A 19,829-nucleotide genomic window follows, 5' to 3' on the forward strand; every position below is an offset into this window, starting at 1 on the left:
TACATAATCATTTTCCAACAATATGAACATATCGCAGCTGGATATACCACAGTTTGTTGTTATTCATGACAAGATACACAATACATATAAACATCCAGTCATTCACTATGTGTTTGAAGACGAAGATTTCCCTCTTGATATACCAAAAGACAATGTTATCTTGGTGGAGCTCGACTCGACTGCTTCTCAACTTAAATCTGTAGATAGCTATAGTGCTAATTTCCAAGTAACCGACTGTGTATTAGAACAGAGTCAAATGAGTGATCAGTTTGACGAAGATGCGAGCTTGTTGAATTTGACGATTGAAGGAATATCAGCTCGAAAACTGTAAGGCCACCCAACATTACCATCATGGCACTCTACTAATGCCGTTTCGCAGTAAGGAAGATATTGAAGGTATTCAGCCGATTAAGAATCTCGATAACTTAAGAGAACAGCTTCATAGCTACAAAACCAGGTAGGGATGGAATGCCATCTTATCATGATTAAACTCGACATTGAATCAATTATGTTTAGAAATGAAATCATCAAGAAAGTCTTTTCATCACCGCAAACAGATCCACCTCTTTCAGAAAACTAACTCTCATAGTAAATACAATCCACATCATCACATCCAGTATTACAACATTTATGCATTTCATCATGAAATAAATCATAACCTTGATTTCATTGGTGCCATACCTTTGAAGATTTGCCCTTTGTTCCTATAGTAAATGGACTGCTTTGTGGCTGTCATAATCTCTTCATTCTAATTGAAAAAAATGTTTTCAGTTTGAAAGGGATCGATTGCTTTATCTGTTCTCCCAAGAAACTATACAACAATGGCTAGAAGTTTAAGATCACACACAAAGAAGAGAACCAGAGGTATTGTATTTTGAGGGCATGTGGCTTCTATATCCTGGAGCAGATCAATCTAATCAGTCGACATGTAGCTCTCAAGAGAGAACAAATTTTCAAGCCTGTTGAAGATGCTCGTCTTGCTCGTTTAGCACAAGCTCAAGCTGATGCTGCCAAGAAGCCCAGTGTTGGTGATTTTATGGAAGAGGAAAAGGAAGTCGCTGCTTCTTCCACTGCTGATGCTGATGCCATGACTGAAGAGGAGCCCAAGAAGAAGATTTCTACCAGTGGACCTCGCAGTAATAGACATGCCAGAAAACTGAAAGAGAAGAAGAAGAAGGGAAAGAAGTCTGCTATCAAGTTTTAAATCATTCCCCATCCCTCCTTTTTTCAACTCTTTATGTTTCTGTCTCTTTTTTTTTTTATATTAATCGTTACCACTATATTTTTTGTTCGTCTTTTACTATCTCATTCAAAGCATGTACATACACTTTTTACTCAAAATGGCAATAAAATTTACATGGATGTTAATGCTATGACAGCCATTCTTATTTCTATTTCTTCAAACGACAAGCCAGCCAAACTATAGCTTTTATGACAAAACACATCTGCGTCGTTTGTGAGATGGAGGCATATGTTCATTAAGCAAATGATGGAAAAAGCTGGCTTTTCAGTTCGGGAATGTAATCGTACAACTAGAAAACATTCAGCACGTTGTTCCATGAATCAGCCTTCCTTTTTGTTAAGCGACTTCCTTCATCATTTGAAGTAGTTGATATGAGGCGGCAAAACAATCTGACTCGATACAAATATTGGATGGCATTACTGATATAACATATGTTGCCAGGCTTTCTTAAACCCTTTGGTTTTGTTGAGATTCTGGCAAAAAGGCTAGATACCTACAACTATCATCTTGATCAATATGCAAGCTACCTTCTCTGTGGCTCAGTAGGATGGTAAAACGGATCGAGTTTCGTTGATTATACTTGTCTTGGTTAGCTTTCTTCTCCCTTTCTATCTCTCAATGTTTGTTTATCAATCCTGCATTTCGAGCCGTAAGTCGCAATCAAATCCTGGCAACTCGCTTTAATATGTAATCCAAAACAGGCGTAAGCTTTTGCTACATCGTCTAGAACATTTGCTTTCGTATTGATTGTAACCAGCGCATCTTGAACTGCCTTGCAAGGTTTGTTGAAGGCAACCACTTGAATAGCATCAATATATCCCTACTTTGAGTTGGCAAAAGTTATTGGATCGCCCGTCAGTCCTTGAAATACAGTACTAAATCACTTGGCATCCAACACAAACACCCAGTGCCACAGCGGCCTACTCGGCGCTCGGTTTTATCTTGCATATTCTTCACTCTGCATTGCCATTTACTGCCAGTAGGGCCTGTATAGTCTCCTCTACAACCGCTGCAGATAATATAGCTTCTCTCTTGAAACCTGTAAAGAAGCTCATGGGAAGCTCTCAATGCTCTCTTTGCAAGAGCATGTATATAAAGACATGGTTTGAAGTTGTAGATCTGATGGCCAAGGTATCTGGGAAAGTTCTCCCTATAATTTCATTAGATTCTAAACTGTGTTGTGCCATCAAGATTCCACAAACTTGATAGTTAGGAAAAGCAGATAATCCAATCCATCTCTAAAGATAATCAAGAAAGATGACCGGAAAAGCAGGCGACATGAGTGTGTATCGAAAACCGTAATTACATTTGCAACGTCAGTATGTCATTCCTTTGTCGCCGGCAAGGTGAAAGTAATGGCAGTCTGCAGGATAATGTTGAATTTCTGCGATAATGGTTCTGACCCAAGAATGACAAACAATGCAGAAAAAGTAGCGAGCACTCCGGTCTCTTCGTGTGTTGGGAGAACCCAACATCATATCTTGAAATCGATGCTGATAGCATGTTTCGCCAATGCTCTCTAGATGTTGAACAATTGTCAACAAAGATGTCCCACAAACCTAGTCTATTCAGTCCAGACGTTGACAGTGATGTATAGTGTATATACGCTATGGCGATAAAGATTTGTCTGGGATGTGAGAAGATTACTCAAAAGTTGTGATTATTTGTTATAGGCGCAATTGGATTCTTGTAAAATCAATTCGGAAGTACATAGTAGATTCAACCACCAAATACTTGAGAAGGTGTCTGTATGAAGCTGTATAGTTTCTGGATAAACACCAATGTTGGAAAGAACATGAGATATTTTTACAGTACGGTGGATAGAGAGTTTGTTATAGTTAAGTGTTGGTTCTCTGCATATCGCCTGCTCCCATAATCAAAACTGGATGTATATACAAGCATTGATCTGTGGTGCATATAGAGTATTTATATTAAACCCTTTAAAATTTTTTGCTAGATGGTGCCTCCTCTTCTCTTTAACTCAAGACATAAAATGACTGTTACTTTGCTTAACCAAGCACCAGATGTTGGCTCTTTGAAGCCTCGTCATATTCAAAAGGATACTGCCTTGTTGATTTCGCCTCCATTAGCAGGTCATCAGGGCCCTATCTTTGGTGAGCTCTATATCTGTGAAGAGTAAGCTATCCGAACCGATATACTAAGAACACGCTTTCTATTAACACTGCCAAACTAGCCAATTCTACTTTTATTCAGAATCTGCACAATCTGGTATTGCCGTAGAGTATCCAGATATCATCGTTCATGCCATCTCCAGACAAGATGGTCAACCCAACATTTACTGTCAACTTGACTCTGGCTTATTTTTCCCTAACCAGCAATTACCAGAAGATGAGCAAGAAAGAGAAGAAACAGTGACAGAGTTTCGCTTGATTCCTAGAGATGGTGGTGCTTGTAAGTTGACTATTGAGGTTTGATTCAGCAGCAATGTCTAATGGTTTGTTTACAGTGGAGGGTATCTATATGGCAATGAATGAGTGTGCTTCTCTTCATCCTGACGAAGAATTCATGGCTGAACAAGATGCCTACGACGACGATAATGAGTTTTATGCTGATCCTAGCGACGAAGCAGAATTGAACGAGATGCAACAAGCCGCACTTAGACATTTGGAATCTGTATTCGAGCCTCCTACCATGAATGGACATAAAGAAGAAGACAACCTGTTTGAGGATGCCGAGGAGGCAGAGGGAGAACATCAACACAATCACTAGCAAAATTTGTAAATAATAAAAGGAATGAAACGTAACCTAGATGCACTAAATACAGTGGGCTATATTAGGGATCACATACAATGAATGGATCTACGTGTGTTTAATCTGTTCTAAGAATCGAGGATTACTTTATTTGAACGGCATGTCCTTGATAAAAATATTAATAATGATGAGGTGATGCAATATAAGGATTTTTCTTTACTTTTGTTCTTCGATGGCTTTTCAAAAGCAATTACAAACGTGAATGAATGTTTATATATGCATGATGGGCCAAAAGGTATCTCAGCGTCAATGAATAGATCACTTTCACTGTCGCATCTCACAAAATAGCTCATGTTTGGTAATGTCAAAGGCTCAATGGAAAACGAAAAGTACGGTACACTCCTGGATTATCCCCATGGTTGATACTACAGTACTTTGCGAAAATAGGCTATCTGTATATTCAACTGGCTCCTTGTTGTATTCATAATACATGTACTTAAATCGCAATAATATCGTAATAGTTTGAATTTAACAATGAATTTTGCGTATATGGAGCCTATGTATAAAAGCTGAATCAAAATACGAATGATTATCAGGATGGCTATCACATAAGCTAAGGTTTGGTAAGCTTTTCTTTACATACTACACTGTATTCACCATGATTTCTACCAGGAATACATATCACGGCAACGTTTTAACTGAAAAGACTGTTTCTCTGGATTTTACCAAATGAAACCTACTAGTAGTAGTGTACCGGTAGTAGTGTAACTTGCTGATCAAGTTCTGCAATGATTCTAGTAGAAGCAGTTCCGGTATAGATGCCATCTAGAATGCAGATCTATTGTAGTAAAAAAAAAGGGTTGAAAAAAGCAATTAAAATCCTGCTTTATTCGAAATTAGGATAATTTGTCTGTATTTTTTGGTTTATATTTCTTCTTAACTGGCAGCAGTTTAGTAGTTACCAGTGATTTCATTATTTTGAATATTATTGTCTGGTTATTTAGTTGTTGATCTGATGGATCAAGAACAGTATTTCAATATATGGTTTGTGAATCATGATGCGTAAATAAAAACTCATTATCGTGAAGCATGTATCATGTTGAAGTTCATTTATGATACAAAACATTATTACAATAATACCCGTGAAATTTACTTTAATATCTGCTATCTCTTATTTTAAAGTGTTTTACCCTTGCTATGATCATATTATTTTATATGCTCTGTTAATAGTAGAATGGCTTGATTGTGAAGATGGCACTTATCTTGCGCATTTTTAAGATGGAAATCTAGTCTAGTTCACTTCATCTGTATCTAATTGACTCAAACCTAATTAGTCCTGCACAAATCAAGCAGGGCTAGAGAAATCTATCTTAACATTCTCAACACCACTCACCAAAATGTTTAGTGTTTATCGATAAATTGAAAGTAGCAACTTATAAAGGTGATTGAACAAATGCTTTTGTTATAACAATAATGTAAAAGCACTGGGTTAAAATAGTATTTAAATAGCCTTCTCATATCGTGGTAAATTCAAGATACCACTCATATATGGTAAGGCCGTGGAGCAAATGCAAAATCAAGTAATTTCACGATATCTTAGCCTTTTTTAAATGAAGACTAAAATTGTATTCATTTGGTTAACCTTTTATTACAAATACAAAATCATGATAAATGACAGATCAATATGGGATCAACTAGCTAGAATCCTTCGGTCTCTGAACCTCTGATCCAATCAAATTGCTAGAAAACTCCGCTGACCTAAAAAAAATTTGCGAGGGTTTCCCCCTGTTTTGATGTGAGGCAAAATTTTAAGCACCGCTAGATATAGCAATATAGCCGTTACTATCATCAAATTTTCCCCAGGTGCTAGAGCATGCCTTACACCACCTAGCTTTAGATTCTGGCGTTGAGACTCTCAATCATTACTAAAGTAAGTAGTGATAACCAAGTGGAGGCAGCCTATCTACCTCCTAGCCTCGGATAATGTCTTGTTGAGCTTCAGGGATAGGCACATCCACACAACGTAAAAAAAGGTATGCTTCAAAGAAACATAATAAAAGAAAAAAGGAAAAGAAAATAACATAATACTATAGGAGTATAGTAGTACGTAGGCAAAAAACTAGGACACTCACACAAAGTGGGTCAAAGAAAAGCATAACAAATACAACATTAGAGATGTCCAGAACAGCTCATTGTTGTTGCAACAGAAATGCACACATGAGCAACATGCATGGCAATAGTCAGATGTAAAGCAACACAAACACGCACAATTGCAAAAGCAACAGTGGGTATTATAAGTTTGCAAAGAACATAATGACTAATGTTGATTCATGTGAAGCCATAGGGGCAACATAACCAACAAAAGAAAAAAAAAGTCGCAACAATGCAAACATCATGAATGCATTATCGTGAGGAAGGAAGTAATAATACAAACGTTCAAAGAAGTTTTATATCATCGCGACCAGAAGAAAGAAGATACTTACCGCTTACCACTACCATAGATAGATCAGATATACACCAGAGATAGACCACAAATAGACCACAGATAAACTAGAAATACACCAGAGAATAGGTAACCATCATAGAGAGATAAGATAGACCAGAAATGAACCAGAGAAGAGGCAATCACCAGAAATAGACCAGAAAACAAGCATGCAACAAAGACAGCTGGCCAAGAATGACCAGACTTACAGCAGCAACACCATCGGTAACACCAGTAGCAACACCAGTAGCAACGCCAGTAACAATAACATCAGGAACACCAGTAGCAACAGCAGCAGCAACAGCAGCAGCAACAGCAGCAGCAACAGCAGCAGCAACACTAGCAGCAACAGCAGCAGCGTGGAAATACCGAAGAACGACTGACACCGGAGACCAGGCAAAGATTAACGAAGCAACCGCCAGAGATAGAGACCAAAGAAGCAGCTAACAGACATAATAAACCAAAGAAGCAAACAGCAAAAGTAGCAGAGAAGTAATGGCAGCGGCACTCACGACAAACAGACAAAAAGAACCATCAAAACCTAATAAAAAAATTCAATTAGTGTTAATTCTACGTCTTCCAGTGCTCGTTATCGAATGGTACCTACTATATTCCACTTCATAGAAGCAGTATCAAATACTTTTAACAGTACAAGGCCTTGTTATCAGAAGCTAAAGGGTTATTTTCAATCAAAAGGGTTCCAAAACCTATATGGTATGATACTAAATGCGTTTTGCAAAAAGGATAAAAAAAAGGATGTGGAAAAAGGAGAGGGCGCTCTAACCAACGTCACGGCCAGTAGATTTGGCCTCAGTCTTTTGCCGTGACAGCTGTAACTGCTGTACTTTAATTTTAAATTGTGCAGTGAGTATTTTCGTGTTCAAATTTGACTTGACCTTACATTTTTTAAACGTTTTTGTCAGCTTCGACTATAGAAATTGTCGTTGTCAGTCTTTACTTTCTAATACATCTAAGGAGAGTCAATTAAAGCGCATCGAATGATGTTGGTTGTATTGAGATCTCAAACTGAAAATAATGAGCAATCTTTAAAGATATGAATATAGGTTTTCCGCAAAAATGTCAAGATTTAGCATATGAAATACTCATAAAAGTAGTGTTCGATGTTGCGTCCCTTCTTTACAATCAATTTGATCTCATATTTATCATAAAAAAAGTTTTCATTTTTGGGGCGAAAACCGCGATCGTTTGATTTACAAGAATTTTTCCTTACTAGTACATATGAAAAAATGAGGATTTTCATGGATTTGAAGTGACCCAAAAGAAATTGACATAAAGCATTAGTAATTAAAGCGCAGCCAAGAGAAGCCATATGGTGCTATTCCAAGCGTCCACAAGGATCTGTAGCATGAGTTATTCGTGCTTCAAAATGGCTAAATTTGGACAGAATTTGGCCCAAAAATAAAGCGTAATAGGTTGCATTGCCAAAGAAGTAAATAAATTAAAGGCCTATCTGATGTTTCTGATGTTCTGCATTGTATGAAATTCAACACCTAAGCGATTGACGCTTTTATTCTACATCTGAGCCTTAGATCTTCATTTTGAAATGCGACGTAAATACAGTAATTTCATTCCTTGAGCGTTAATAATATTATGCAAATTGAATAACTGTTGAATTTGAAGATTTGTTAAGTCCAAAGCTTACGGAAAAAAGAATAAAAAGCAATGAAGTCAACTTGATAAAGGTATGTTTGTCATCAAACTGACAGGTGTAGAGTAAACTGAAGTATCTCTATTGGCCAGATAGATGATCCTTCTTATATACTATAACAATGGATAAAAGTTCTATTAATTAGATTGACAAATAAGTCAACTCTGATCAACTAATGTCTAATCATGCTAAAAGACAACTCCAGCAAGCTAAGCATAATGTAGCTTCGTCTGGACGAATATTCAGACTCTTGTCTCAAGTGCCCTAATCTATCCTTTGTATAAGGATTAATAATATCGATCTAATTGCATGTGTCCGATACTACTACGCTGAGATGGTATATAGATAGCAGGCCACTGGGGTCTTATCGATTGTCAGTATAGATTGTTGAGAGACCACATACGTCGGTATACTTTATGTAGTAGTGTTGGTGGATCTCTACATCTTGACATTGGGGAGGTTGAATCTATTGTAATTCCTAAGACACCCGTGCACACACAATTCACTGGATTTGTAAACATAGATGTGATGTGATACGATAAACAATATCTATGTTGCTACACTGTGAACATGGCTTGAGCAGAAAGTGAATGTAGCCTAAAATGCATGCTTGTATGCAACATTGTGGTTGTTTGGCAAAGGTTATAAGCCATAATGTGCACCTCACCACGAAAGGCGGGCAACTTTTCCACGTCCTGGGTTTATAATAAATGGTTTCGTAATGTACAATACAGAACATCTGGGTCATCAGACAGAAGTGTAGCTTACTTACTCTTCTGGTAACGCAACCCACTACGCCGCCGTTTTAGGTCGAATTCTGTGGAAATCCAGTCGTTGTCAAGCACGAACAACTCATGCCACAAAGCGTTTTAAGCGCTTGGAATAGCACCAAACGGCTCCTCTTGGTCACGCTCTACTTGCTGATGCTTTATCTCAAATTTTTTTTGGGTCATTGAAAATTCATGAAAATCACCGTTTTTTCATGAGTATTAGCAAGGGAAAGTTCTTGAAAATCAAACGATCGCGTTTTTCGCGTCAAAAGTGAAAACTTTTTTATGATAAATATGAGATCAAATTAATCGTAAAGATGAAATGCAACATTGGAAACTGTTTCTATGAGACTTTCATATGCTTAATTTTGACACATTTACAGAAAACCTGTTTTCATATTTTTGCAAATTGCTCATTATTTTTGGTTTGGAAGCTGAAAGTAATTAGCAACATTCGATGCGGCTTCTTTAGTCCTCTAGAGATGTATTAGAAAGTTGGATGTGACAACGACAGTTTTCATAGTCAAATTTAGCAAAAACGTTTAAAGGATGTGAGATCAAGTCAAGTTTGAACACGAAAATACCACTGCACAATTTCAAATTAAATTACCGCAATTACTGCTGCTACGATACAAGGCTGAGACTAAATCTACTGGTTATGACGTCGAATAGGGTACCCTCTCGTTTTTCCATGCACCCGTTTTTTTACCCATTTTGCAAAACGTGTTTTAGTATCAAACCATGGTGGTTTTGGACACCGTTTGATTGATAATAACACTCTAGCTTTCGATAACTCTGTCTTGTACTGTTGGAAGAACTTGATACTACTGCTTATTTGAAGTGGAATGTATTAGGTACCATTCGATAACGAACACTGGAAGGCGTAGAATTAACGCTAATTCAGTTTGTTTATTAGGCTTTAATAATTTCTTGCTTGTCCGTGTGAGTGCTGCTGCCATTACTTCTCTGTCATCTCTGCTGCCTGCTTCTTTGGTTTATCGTGTCTGGTGATTGCTTCTTTGGCCTTTGTCTGGCCTCTGCTGGTGGCATTCTTTCCTCGGTTTGTCTATGGTACTGGTGTTGCAGCTACTGCTGCTAATATGGTCTTTCCTGGTCTACTCTCTTTGGTGCATGCTCGTTCTCTGATCTATATTCGTTGATTGCGTATCCTCTGGTCTATCTGTGGTGGTAAGTGGTAACTTCTTTGGTCTTGGTCTGGTCTCTGCTAATGGCGCTCGTTCTTTAGTTTGTCTATGGCGCTGGTGTTGCTGCTGCTGCTGCTGCTGCTGCTGCTAATATGGTCTTTCCTGGTCTACTCTCTTTGGTGCTTGCTCGTTCTCTGGTCTAAGTTCGGTGATTGCGTATCCTCTAGTCTATCTAGGGCGGTGGTAAGTGGTAAGTATCTTCTTTCTTTTGGTCGCAATGATATATAACTTCTTTGAACGCTTGTATTATTATTGCTTCCTCTCTCATAATAATGCACTCATGATGTTTACTCTGTTGCGGTTTTCTTCTTCTTCTTTTGTTGGTTGTGTTGCTTTACATCCGACTATTGCCATGCATGTTGCTCATGTATGCATTTCTGTTGCAAAAACAATGAGCTGTTCTGGACATCTCTAATGTTGTATTTGTTATGCTTTTCTTTGACCCACTTTGTGTGAGTGTCCTAGTTTTTTGCCTACGTACTACTATACTCCTATAGTATTATGTTATTTTCTTTTCCTTTTTTCTTTTATTATGTTTCTTTGAAGCATACCTTTTTTTACGTTGTGTGGATGTGCCTATCCCTGAAGCTCAACAAGACATTATCCGAGGCTAGGAGGTAGATAGGCTGCCTCCACTTGGTTATCACTACTTACTTTAGTAATGATTGAGAGTCTCAACGCCAGAATCTAAAGCTAGGTGGTGTAAGTAAGGCATGCTCTAGCACCTGGGGAAAATTTGATGATAGTAACGGCTATATTGCTATATCTAGCGGTGCTTAAAATTTTGCCTCACATCAAAACAGGGGGAAACCCTCGCAAATTTTTTTTAGGTCAGCGGAGTTTTCTAGCAATTTGATTGGATCAGAGGTTCAGAGACCGAAGGATTCTAGCTAGTTGATCTCCTATTGAGCTGTCATCTCTAATGAGTTTATATTTGTAATAAAAACGTAGCAAAATAGATATAATCTAAAGCCTTCTTTATTTAACAGTATAATAAGGAGCAAGCGTTTAATCTAGCATTCATTGCGTAATAGTTCGACGTGAGGAATGTCCTTTAAATACATTTATGCAAAGAAAATTATATAATAAATACTACTTCAACACAGTGTTTGCGTTGCTGCTACAACAGTATTATTCTGGACAACCCATCATCAGACAATCTTTTTTTCTAATTGCTGAAGACTACAGTGCAGTATTGTATGCTTTAAGGAGTAGCAGTATACCTTTTTGCCAGCCATAAATGCATAATAGGGCGATAGATTTATTAAATTTCACATTCTCCTTGCAGAGAAATTGTTGGTTGTATGAGCCCAATGATAAATCTGTTAGACAGTTACAGTAGTATCATTTGCGGCTTTGATGTTGGAATACCACCTGCGATAGAAAGACGCCGCCCCTGTGAATTTTGAGGTTTAATAAGACTAAAATTCAAGGAAAAAAAAGAATAAAAAAAGAATAAGTCAACTTGATAAAGGTATGTTTGTCATCAAACTGACAGGTGTAGAGTAAACTGAAGTATCTCTATTGGCCAGATAGATGATCCTTCTTATATACTATAACGATGGATAAAAGTTCTATTAATTAGATTGACAAATAAGTCAACTCTGATCAACTAATGTCTAATCATGCTAAAAGACAACTCCAGCAAGCTAATCATGATTTAGCTCTGTCTGGATGAATAATTAGACTCTCATCCGAAGTACCCTGATCTATCCTTTCTATAAGGATAATTAATATCGATCTAGTAGCATGTATCCGATAGGTACAGTCTCCTTAGTCTATATTAATAGTACATATCTGAGTGTATATCACTAAGCATACATCTTTAGCATGTATCTGGATATATGGCATGTCTATAGCATATCGTATGCATGTCTATAGCATGTCTCATATATAGTACAAGTCTGTAGTACATAAAGTATCTGTAGCTAGTATCACGGATATAAGCATGTGTCTTATAGCGTGGATCATAAAGTGCACATCTGAAGCAAGAAGCTCATATTGCATTAATCTTGGTGCCTATCCAGATATGGTAAACATCCGTAGTCAATGTCGGAATACAAGTATAAGTCTATAGTGCCATCCATGTCCGTGGTGCCATCTATAGCCTATATCTTATATAGTATGAATCTTATAGTACTAGCGTATCTGAAGTCCATATCTTCTTATAGTATAAATCGATATCGTACATCTAATCCAGCGTACATACAGTTTATATCTAGATCTGGTAACTGGATGAATTGTTGGAATGCAGATTAGAGTGAATGTATTCTACACTTTCAGTTCCATCATCCCCATATACCGTGATCCACAAAACTGTCCCAATGTTTAGCAGTTTTTAATTTCAGACCTTCCCACCGGACGGGAAGTTATCCAATAATAATGAATTTAGTATTTTCTAAAAGCTAAAACTGTTTTCTTTATATCTTTTAATTTTTATAAGCACATAGCTGTAGAATCACAAGCTGTGATTGGCCAAAGTCATTAGATACATTGGGACAGTATTGTGAGATCTTTTGAAAGATCACGAATTCGGTGATAACTGAAACCCACAATTTGGAATAACCTCGAGAGCGTTGTATAAGAAGACCTCATATAGTGCAAGTAGTCTCCATTATCCATCTCGGAATTCTAAATATTAGGTAGATCGATTATCAAGCCATGAAAGCCATTGCTGTCTCCAAGGTTAATTCTGCATCCACAATGCTTCGAAGCGGTGCTTCCATTCGGGAAATTGCTGAAAAACTGTCTTTGGGTAAGTCTAATATTGGACGAATCTGAATGGAGCATTGTCCGGGTGTAAAAACCTCGAAAGGTGGTCGTCCCTAGGTGTTGTCTGAAGCCGACAGGCTCTATTGTGTTCGAAAGTTAACCAAGGAACGGGCTTCAAGCTCCGTCAAGGTCACAAAAATGTTGGAGAAGAATTTCCAGATGACGGTTCACCCGGAGACCGATCGTAGAGCACTCCGCACTGCGGGCTTGGGGGCTATCGAGAAGGAAAAGAAGCCTTTGCTTAGTGACGCTAATGTCAAGAAGAGGCTTGCGTGGTGTAAACAGCACAAGGACTGGGCTGTTGACGACTGGAAACGTGTTATTTGGACAGGCGAGACCAAAATTAACCGTTTCAACTCAGATGGGCGACAGTGGGCCTGGATTCGATCTGGTGAACAACTTCAAAACCACCATGTCAAGCTCACGGTAAAACACGGTGGTGGCAGTATCATGTTTGGAGTGTCATTACGTATGCTGGTGTTGGCTGGATGTGCAAAATAAACGGTAATATGGATAAGGCACTCTACAAGGAAATCCTTCAAGACGAATTGGAGCAGACTATTGCCTTTTCCGTTGAGAAATTGGGCTTCAGCCGTGAACAAGTGATATTTCAGCAAGACAATGATCCGAAACACACCTCAAATTTGGTCAAGGATTACCTTTAGGAAGAGGCATATCAGGTCATCACTACGGCCCAACTGATGTTCTCATGAGAACATCGATGTGCTCATATGAGAATCTATTTGATGTTCTCAAATAAACACATCGATGTTCCCGAAAGGTGAAAAATGCTCTCATATGGGAACAGCGGCGTTCCTAAAGATCTAGTATAAGTCGGCCGATGTTCTTATGAGAACATCCGAAATGTTCCCATGTGAGCACATCCATATTCTTATATGAGCACATCGATTTTCAGAAATTTGTAAAAAAAGAAAGCTCCTACCGGGGTCGAAACCACAACCTATTGGTTGTGGATCTGACGTTCTTCCCACTAAACTACTCGAGTATTTTATTGAAATATATTCTTTTACTTTAATAAGTAGTTATTAGGTAATTTTAAATTGCCGGTTTCTCGTGCAATTTATAATACGTTTAGTAATTTTATAAATCTTACAGATAATAAAAGTCTCTCTGTTGCCTACAATATTATAGTTTAGCTATTCAAACCATTTTATTCGTGCGGAAAACTACACATTCTCAAATGAGAACATCAGTTGGGTCGTAGTGAGGTCATGGAGTGGCCCCCACAATTTCCAGACTTGAATCCTATCGAAAACATGTGGGCTTTGTTGAGAAGGCGTCTCAATGGGTATGAAACCGCAACCAAGGGTATGAATGAATTGTATGAGCGAGTAACTGAGATTTGGTATGACCAAATGAAGCCGGAGGAGTGCCAAAAGGTTATAGAAAGTATGCCTCGACGTATTGCGGCCGTTATCAAAACAAACGGGAAATGGACAATGTATTAAAGTCCTATAAAATAATAAAACTTGATTTTTCCAAATATCTCACAATAATGTCCCATTGTACCTTATGACTTTGGCCAATCACAGCTTGTGATTCTACAGCTATGTGCTTATAGAAATTAATAAAAGAAATAAAGAAAACAGTTTTAGCTTTTAGAAAATACTAAATTCATTATTATTGGATAACTTCCCGTCCGGTGGTAAGGTCTGAAAGTAAAAATTGCTAAACATTGGGACAGTTTTGTGGGTCACGGACGTAATCAGCATCGCAATCACCATTGTCATCATCAACAGAAAAAAATTTAGGTCAGCCAGCAGCAAACCGCCGTCAAAATTGATTCAAACTCAGTTTTTTTCTGTTCAAGATTGGAAGGATTTCGTCTTTTGTCGACTTCTTTAATCTATTTTGTGATGCTCCGCTACATAAACTGTGATGATTACCTTACGCTTCCTAATACACTCTTGGAGTACTTTTCAAGGCGCTTTTAATGATGCAAAGTAGAATAGATGTTTTGAAAGAACTTAATGAGCAATTCCAGAAAATCTGAAATAAAGTTTTTGGTCAAAATAGCCATATTTTGCGTAAGTAAACGTCATAAAAGTGGTTTTAGAGGGTGCTTTGAATCGAGAGAAATATTTTGATTCAAAACATGACGTAGTAAAAGTCCTCATTTTCACGGTGGAAACTGCGATCGTTCAATTTTCGATGAAAACCATGCGGGATACCTCATGCTTTTTAGTGGATTTTTGGCCATGTTTTTTGGATCTTCAAAAAGTTGAGTAAATGTGTCAGGATGTTACTACTACCAAAGTACAATTGGTTAGTGTCATTTCGACGGCTCAGAAAAAGGTACATGTCAAGATATGAAGGCTTGAAAACTGTCCAATTTGGTTATTATGTATTGCTTTATTGAGTTCATTTACACGGCATGAATCATACCTGACACGATAAAATAATATAGCTTACTCCATGTTACGGAAGGTTAGTCTTGAGTCATGTCGGTTATTGAAAGTCTTGCTTCTATTGATAGGTTTGAGGAGGTGATCATGTTCAAGTTGATGGACGAGACTTGTTGACAGCTCGCAATTTGGATTCACCTCCTCATCCTACAATAGAAGCATGCACTTTCAGTACACCACAATCCAAGACTAGCCACAATTCAGAGTTCCTCTTATTTCAATTTGCCACCCTAAACATTCCATCCCTTTAAAATATATTTACAACCGCAAACAATACATATCAGTGCCAATCTAAACACATTCTATTCTTTTCAACTTTCTGAATATAATATTAACAGCCCATCCAAGACATTTGAAATATACAACTTATCTTTCCTTCTTATTTTGCCTTGTTGATATCAGTTACATTTGATTTGATCTATTGCCATATCCGTGTTACTGTGGTTGTAAGTGCAATAATGATGATTGTAGAGAGGATCAAGTGGATAACATTTATTAATGTGGCTTTAATTCATTTAATGTTAAATAGCATATTACATATATCCCAGTTGATGTATTCAACAAGGTGTTGAATAGCTAAAATCACACAGGCGAAATGTACAATAAAGTATCAGCTTTCTACTGTGTGGAAAATCAAGACAATCCTCTATTAGATGAAATGCATGGTTCTTTTTATATCTTTCTGAATGCCAGATCCTGAGATGTAAATTCAAGTGTGATGATCTAGTAGATTGTTGTAAATGATATGCGTAGACAATCTAGAGGTAGATGTAGTTGTAGTCCTCCGTTCTTGTCATTGCAGTGAGTGGTGTTGTTTCAGTAATAGTCATCCTACTAGTTGACTATTTGATGTGTCCTGTTGTGCGTGTAGACTATGGTTTGATGTGTGCTTTGCATTGTATGTAGAAACCGATGAGATGTTGATGTGCTGGATCAGGTGTAGTATGACGGATTATGGTGTGGAATGAATCACCAATCCAACTTATTTCTAGAAGAAAGATCCATTTTTGATCAAACCGATCAAACATCCGAACATTCTCTGTTTGCTGTTTCATAGCTTTAATAGCTGAAGTCTTCTGGAAGGGCAGTTCTGCAGCCTGTTCAACTTCTAATTCGAAAAGAAGGCATATTGATTTTGGTAAAGCTGATTTATACAAATTTTGATACGATATGTTGCTGGCAAGCTAATTTACAATGGGAATGAAAACCCGAATTTGCTGCTGAATACAATGGTTTTGAACCTTCGCTTCGCTGCGATCAAGCCCTCATATAGATGAACGTTACCAAGTATTGGATTAGACGCCCGATTACCATGGCTCTTCACCTTTGCTTTGATACGGTAAACCTTCTTTATCAATCAATCCTATCAAGTATTGAATTAGATGATGATATTACTTGTGTATCCGACGTTTATATCCTTCTTATTATTTAGAATAACAAAATATAGACAGAGTAAGTACAATTAGAACTGAATATATTTATTATGTTATTCCAAGATTGAATAGGGATCAAAGCTAGTGTAGATATCACAGGTATTTATAGTTATTTGACAGTGCCGCAGCAATAGGACCTTGATCTTGAATGCGGGATAATTGTATAAGCCTTGAACCAGTTAACGTGGATGTGCTGCATCAGAACTCATGAACCACCAGTCAAGGATAAACAACAAAGATGATCCAGGATAGAATGTTCTTCCTAATAGCTTTGACGGAAGAACATTTGTCGGAATTGAAACCCACTTCCAGGGACGAAAGGCCATAGGCTACCATTCTCTAGGAACCAGGATATAGATTAGCCATTTGATGGCACCACTCATGTTCCTTCGTGCTGCTTGAATAAAGACCTCTCACTTCTACTATGCATCTCAGCTCATTCTTAGATCCTCTTATGTAATATACAACGCCTAATACATTTGCCTCTCAGAGATGATCTATATCCTAAACAGATACTGTTTCTCAATCGCTTGATGACCGTGTGGAATATAGAAAATAATCCAATCAGATTGTAGATAATAATCTTCATAAACTGCTACTGTAATGGAATTAGGTTCTCGAAATTTTGTGGTACTATATTCGCTTTTACTATGCCATCGCGTTGTTGAACAGTTCGTAATATATGAATGTTATTTTGAATGTGTACTAGAGCTGATTCGTTTAAAAGTTACTGGCAGATAAATGTAAAATTATCAAAAAGTTTCCGCATAGAATGTTACAAAGTGTTTGTTATTTAATGGTGTTGTGAGTATAAGTAACAGATTTAGATAAATGTATATGTCTCAGCAGTATAAGTGAGAAAAAAAAATAACCTTTATTATTTTTGATATTCATATTAACTATAAAAGTTACTAACAAAGTCTGTGTGCACCTGTGTCGTGTGTATAGGTATAGTTTTAGAGTAGACTTAGATAAATGTATATAAAAGAATAGAATTGAGATATAAGATGATCTTTATTGTTTTGCAAACTAAGTTGATATTTATACTAAATTAAAAAAAGTTACACACAAAGTCTGTGTGTACCTGATACCTGACAATGACAAAAAAAAGGGGGGGTGCTTGCTTCTTTTATACTGACGCCGAAAGCTCACGTCTGGGCCACACTTCTTTATATAAAGACGCTGATGGTCTCACGTCTGACATTTAACTAACATTGAACCCTTATATAGGGTGAGAAAATCTTAGTATTGTCAAATTGTGGTTTTTTTTAAATATATCACATTTTCATGGGTAAGAATGTAATGAATTGAAAAGTTTGAAATTGATTTGATCGAATCGACTATTCCCAAAAACGGAAAATAATTTAGTTAAAATGTAATGGCAGAAGGTTCTTTAAATTATTCCGGTAATATAAGTATTGCTAGTTGCTGACTAGCAAATTCAGAGTGAAATCTTTTGGAGTTGTACTGTATAAACGTGCATCCAACTACTACCAAGGTAAGCTCTAGGCCATGGTATGGTATAGCACCACGGAGGTTTCATATATCGGATACTGGAAAATATGATCACAAAAGCGCCATCGTAGTTAATCAGAGATTAAAGGCTCTTCTTCCCAGAACATGGCGTATCTGATCAAGTGATTTCTTGTTTGCTATTTGGCTATGGATTGCGTGATATGTCGTTTCAAGGCAACACTTGTTGGTATCATTGGCCTTGAGGGGGCTATACCGTAGTCAAACGAAGGTGAATGGCCATGACAATCAAGCATTTAATCCAACTTTTGTTAGCATTAATTTATATAAGGTTTTATCATAGGGAGGCGAAGGTGCAATACCAAAATAGTATTCAAGCATCTAGCCCAATACTTGATAACAGTGATTTTAAAGGTGGTTTTACCGTAGCGAAGCCAAAATGTAAAGTTTTAGTGTTTAAATAGCATATTCGCTTTCTCATTTCCATTATCATTAGCAGGCCTACCGACAACATAATAACGCATTAAATTTACCTGAATTAGCCTTGTAATGAAATAGCCACCCAAACGCAACTTAATTGAAAACCAAAGTTCATCAAATAGCACTCATTCAAATTCATGCTATTTGGATCTATTTGTGGAATACATCCACTATGATCTGCATTCCGACAGTTCATCCAGTTACTAGATTTAGATATAAACTGTATGTACACTGGATTAGATGTACGATATCGATTTATACTATAAGAAGATATGGACTTCAGATACGCTAGTACTATAAGATTCATACTATATAAGATATAGGCTATAGATGGCACCACGGACATGGATGGCACTATAGACTTATACTTGTATTCCGACATTGACTACGGATGTTTACCATATCTGGATAGGCACCAAGATTAATGCAATATGAGCTTGTTGCTTCAGATGTGCACTTCATGATCCACGCTATAAGACACATGCTTATATCCGTGATACTAGCTACAGATACTGTATGTACTACAGACTTGTACTATATATGAGACATGCTATAGACATGCATACGATATGCTATAGACATGCCATATATCCAGATACATGCTAAAGATGTATGCTTAGTGATATACACTCAGATATGTACTATTAATATAGACTAAGGAGACTGTACCTATCGGATACATGCTACTAGATCGATATTAATTATCCTTATAGAAAGGATAGATCAGGGTACTTCGGATAAGAGTCTAATTATTCATCCAGACAGAGCTAAATCATGATTAGCTTGCTGGAGTTGTCTTTTAGCATGATTAGACATTAGTTGATCTGAGTTGACTTATTTGTTAATCTAATTAATAGAACTTTTATCCATTGTTATAGTATATAAGAAGGATCATCTACCTGGCCAGTAGAGAGACTTCAGTTTACTTTACACCTGTCAGTTTGATAATAAAATATACCTTTATCAAGTTGACATTACTGATTTTTTATTCTTTTTTTCCGTGAATTTTAGTCTGTAAAGCCTCAAATTCCACACTATTAATGAAAGCGCTCAAATGTACATCAAAAAACCATTTAAAAATACTAAAGTAAAGATGCATGCTTATATCGCACATCGTGTGAATGAATCACTCCTGATCACAGTATATTCAATCACACCCATGAT

At 37.1% G+C, this 19,829-nt stretch overlaps 4 protein-coding genes across 4 annotated transcripts; all 4 read left to right on the forward strand.

Moving 5' to 3' along the window:
- Positions 1 to 22: 22 nt before the first annotated feature.
- Positions 23 to 580, forward strand: SDT1 (putative suppressor of disruption of TFIIS; the record flags this gene model as incomplete). The annotated part of the gene is made up of 3 exons (XM_064828051.1): positions 23 to 327; positions 380 to 457; positions 517 to 580. The coding sequence occupies 3 exons, from the start codon at positions 23 to 25 to the stop codon at positions 578 to 580; spliced, it is 447 nt and encodes a 148-aa protein (XP_064685253.1).
- Positions 581 to 821: 241 nt separating this feature from the next.
- Positions 822 to 1,204, forward strand: LPD1_1 (dihydrolipoamide dehydrogenase precursor; the record flags this gene model as incomplete). Its single annotated transcript, XM_064828052.1, has 2 exons — positions 822 to 864; positions 933 to 1,204. The coding sequence occupies 2 exons, from the start codon at positions 822 to 824 to the stop codon at positions 1,202 to 1,204; spliced, it is 315 nt and encodes a 104-aa protein (XP_064685254.1).
- Positions 1,205 to 3,236: 2,032 nt separating this feature from the next.
- On the forward strand, positions 3,237 to 3,973 carry ATC70_008808 (uncharacterized protein; the record flags this gene model as incomplete). Its single annotated transcript, XM_064828053.1, has 3 exons — positions 3,237 to 3,379; positions 3,438 to 3,655; positions 3,711 to 3,973. 3 exons carry the CDS (start codon positions 3,237 to 3,239, stop codon positions 3,971 to 3,973), a joined length of 624 nt encoding a protein of 207 aa, XP_064685255.1.
- Positions 3,974 to 12,742: 8,769 nt separating this feature from the next.
- On the forward strand, positions 12,743 to 13,354 carry ATC70_008809 (uncharacterized protein; the record flags this gene model as incomplete). Its single annotated transcript, XM_064828054.1, has 2 exons — positions 12,743 to 12,836; positions 12,924 to 13,354. 2 exons carry the CDS (start codon positions 12,743 to 12,745, stop codon positions 13,352 to 13,354), a joined length of 525 nt encoding a protein of 174 aa, XP_064685256.1.
- Positions 13,355 to 19,829: the final 6,475 nt, after the last annotated feature.

The sequence above is a fragment of the Mucor velutinosus genome, assembly GCF_035048745.1.
Source record: "Mucor velutinosus strain NIH1002 chromosome Unknown tig00001563, whole genome shotgun sequence".
NCBI classification, from domain to species: Eukaryota; Fungi; Mucoromycota; class Mucoromycetes; order Mucorales; family Mucoraceae; genus Mucor; species Mucor velutinosus.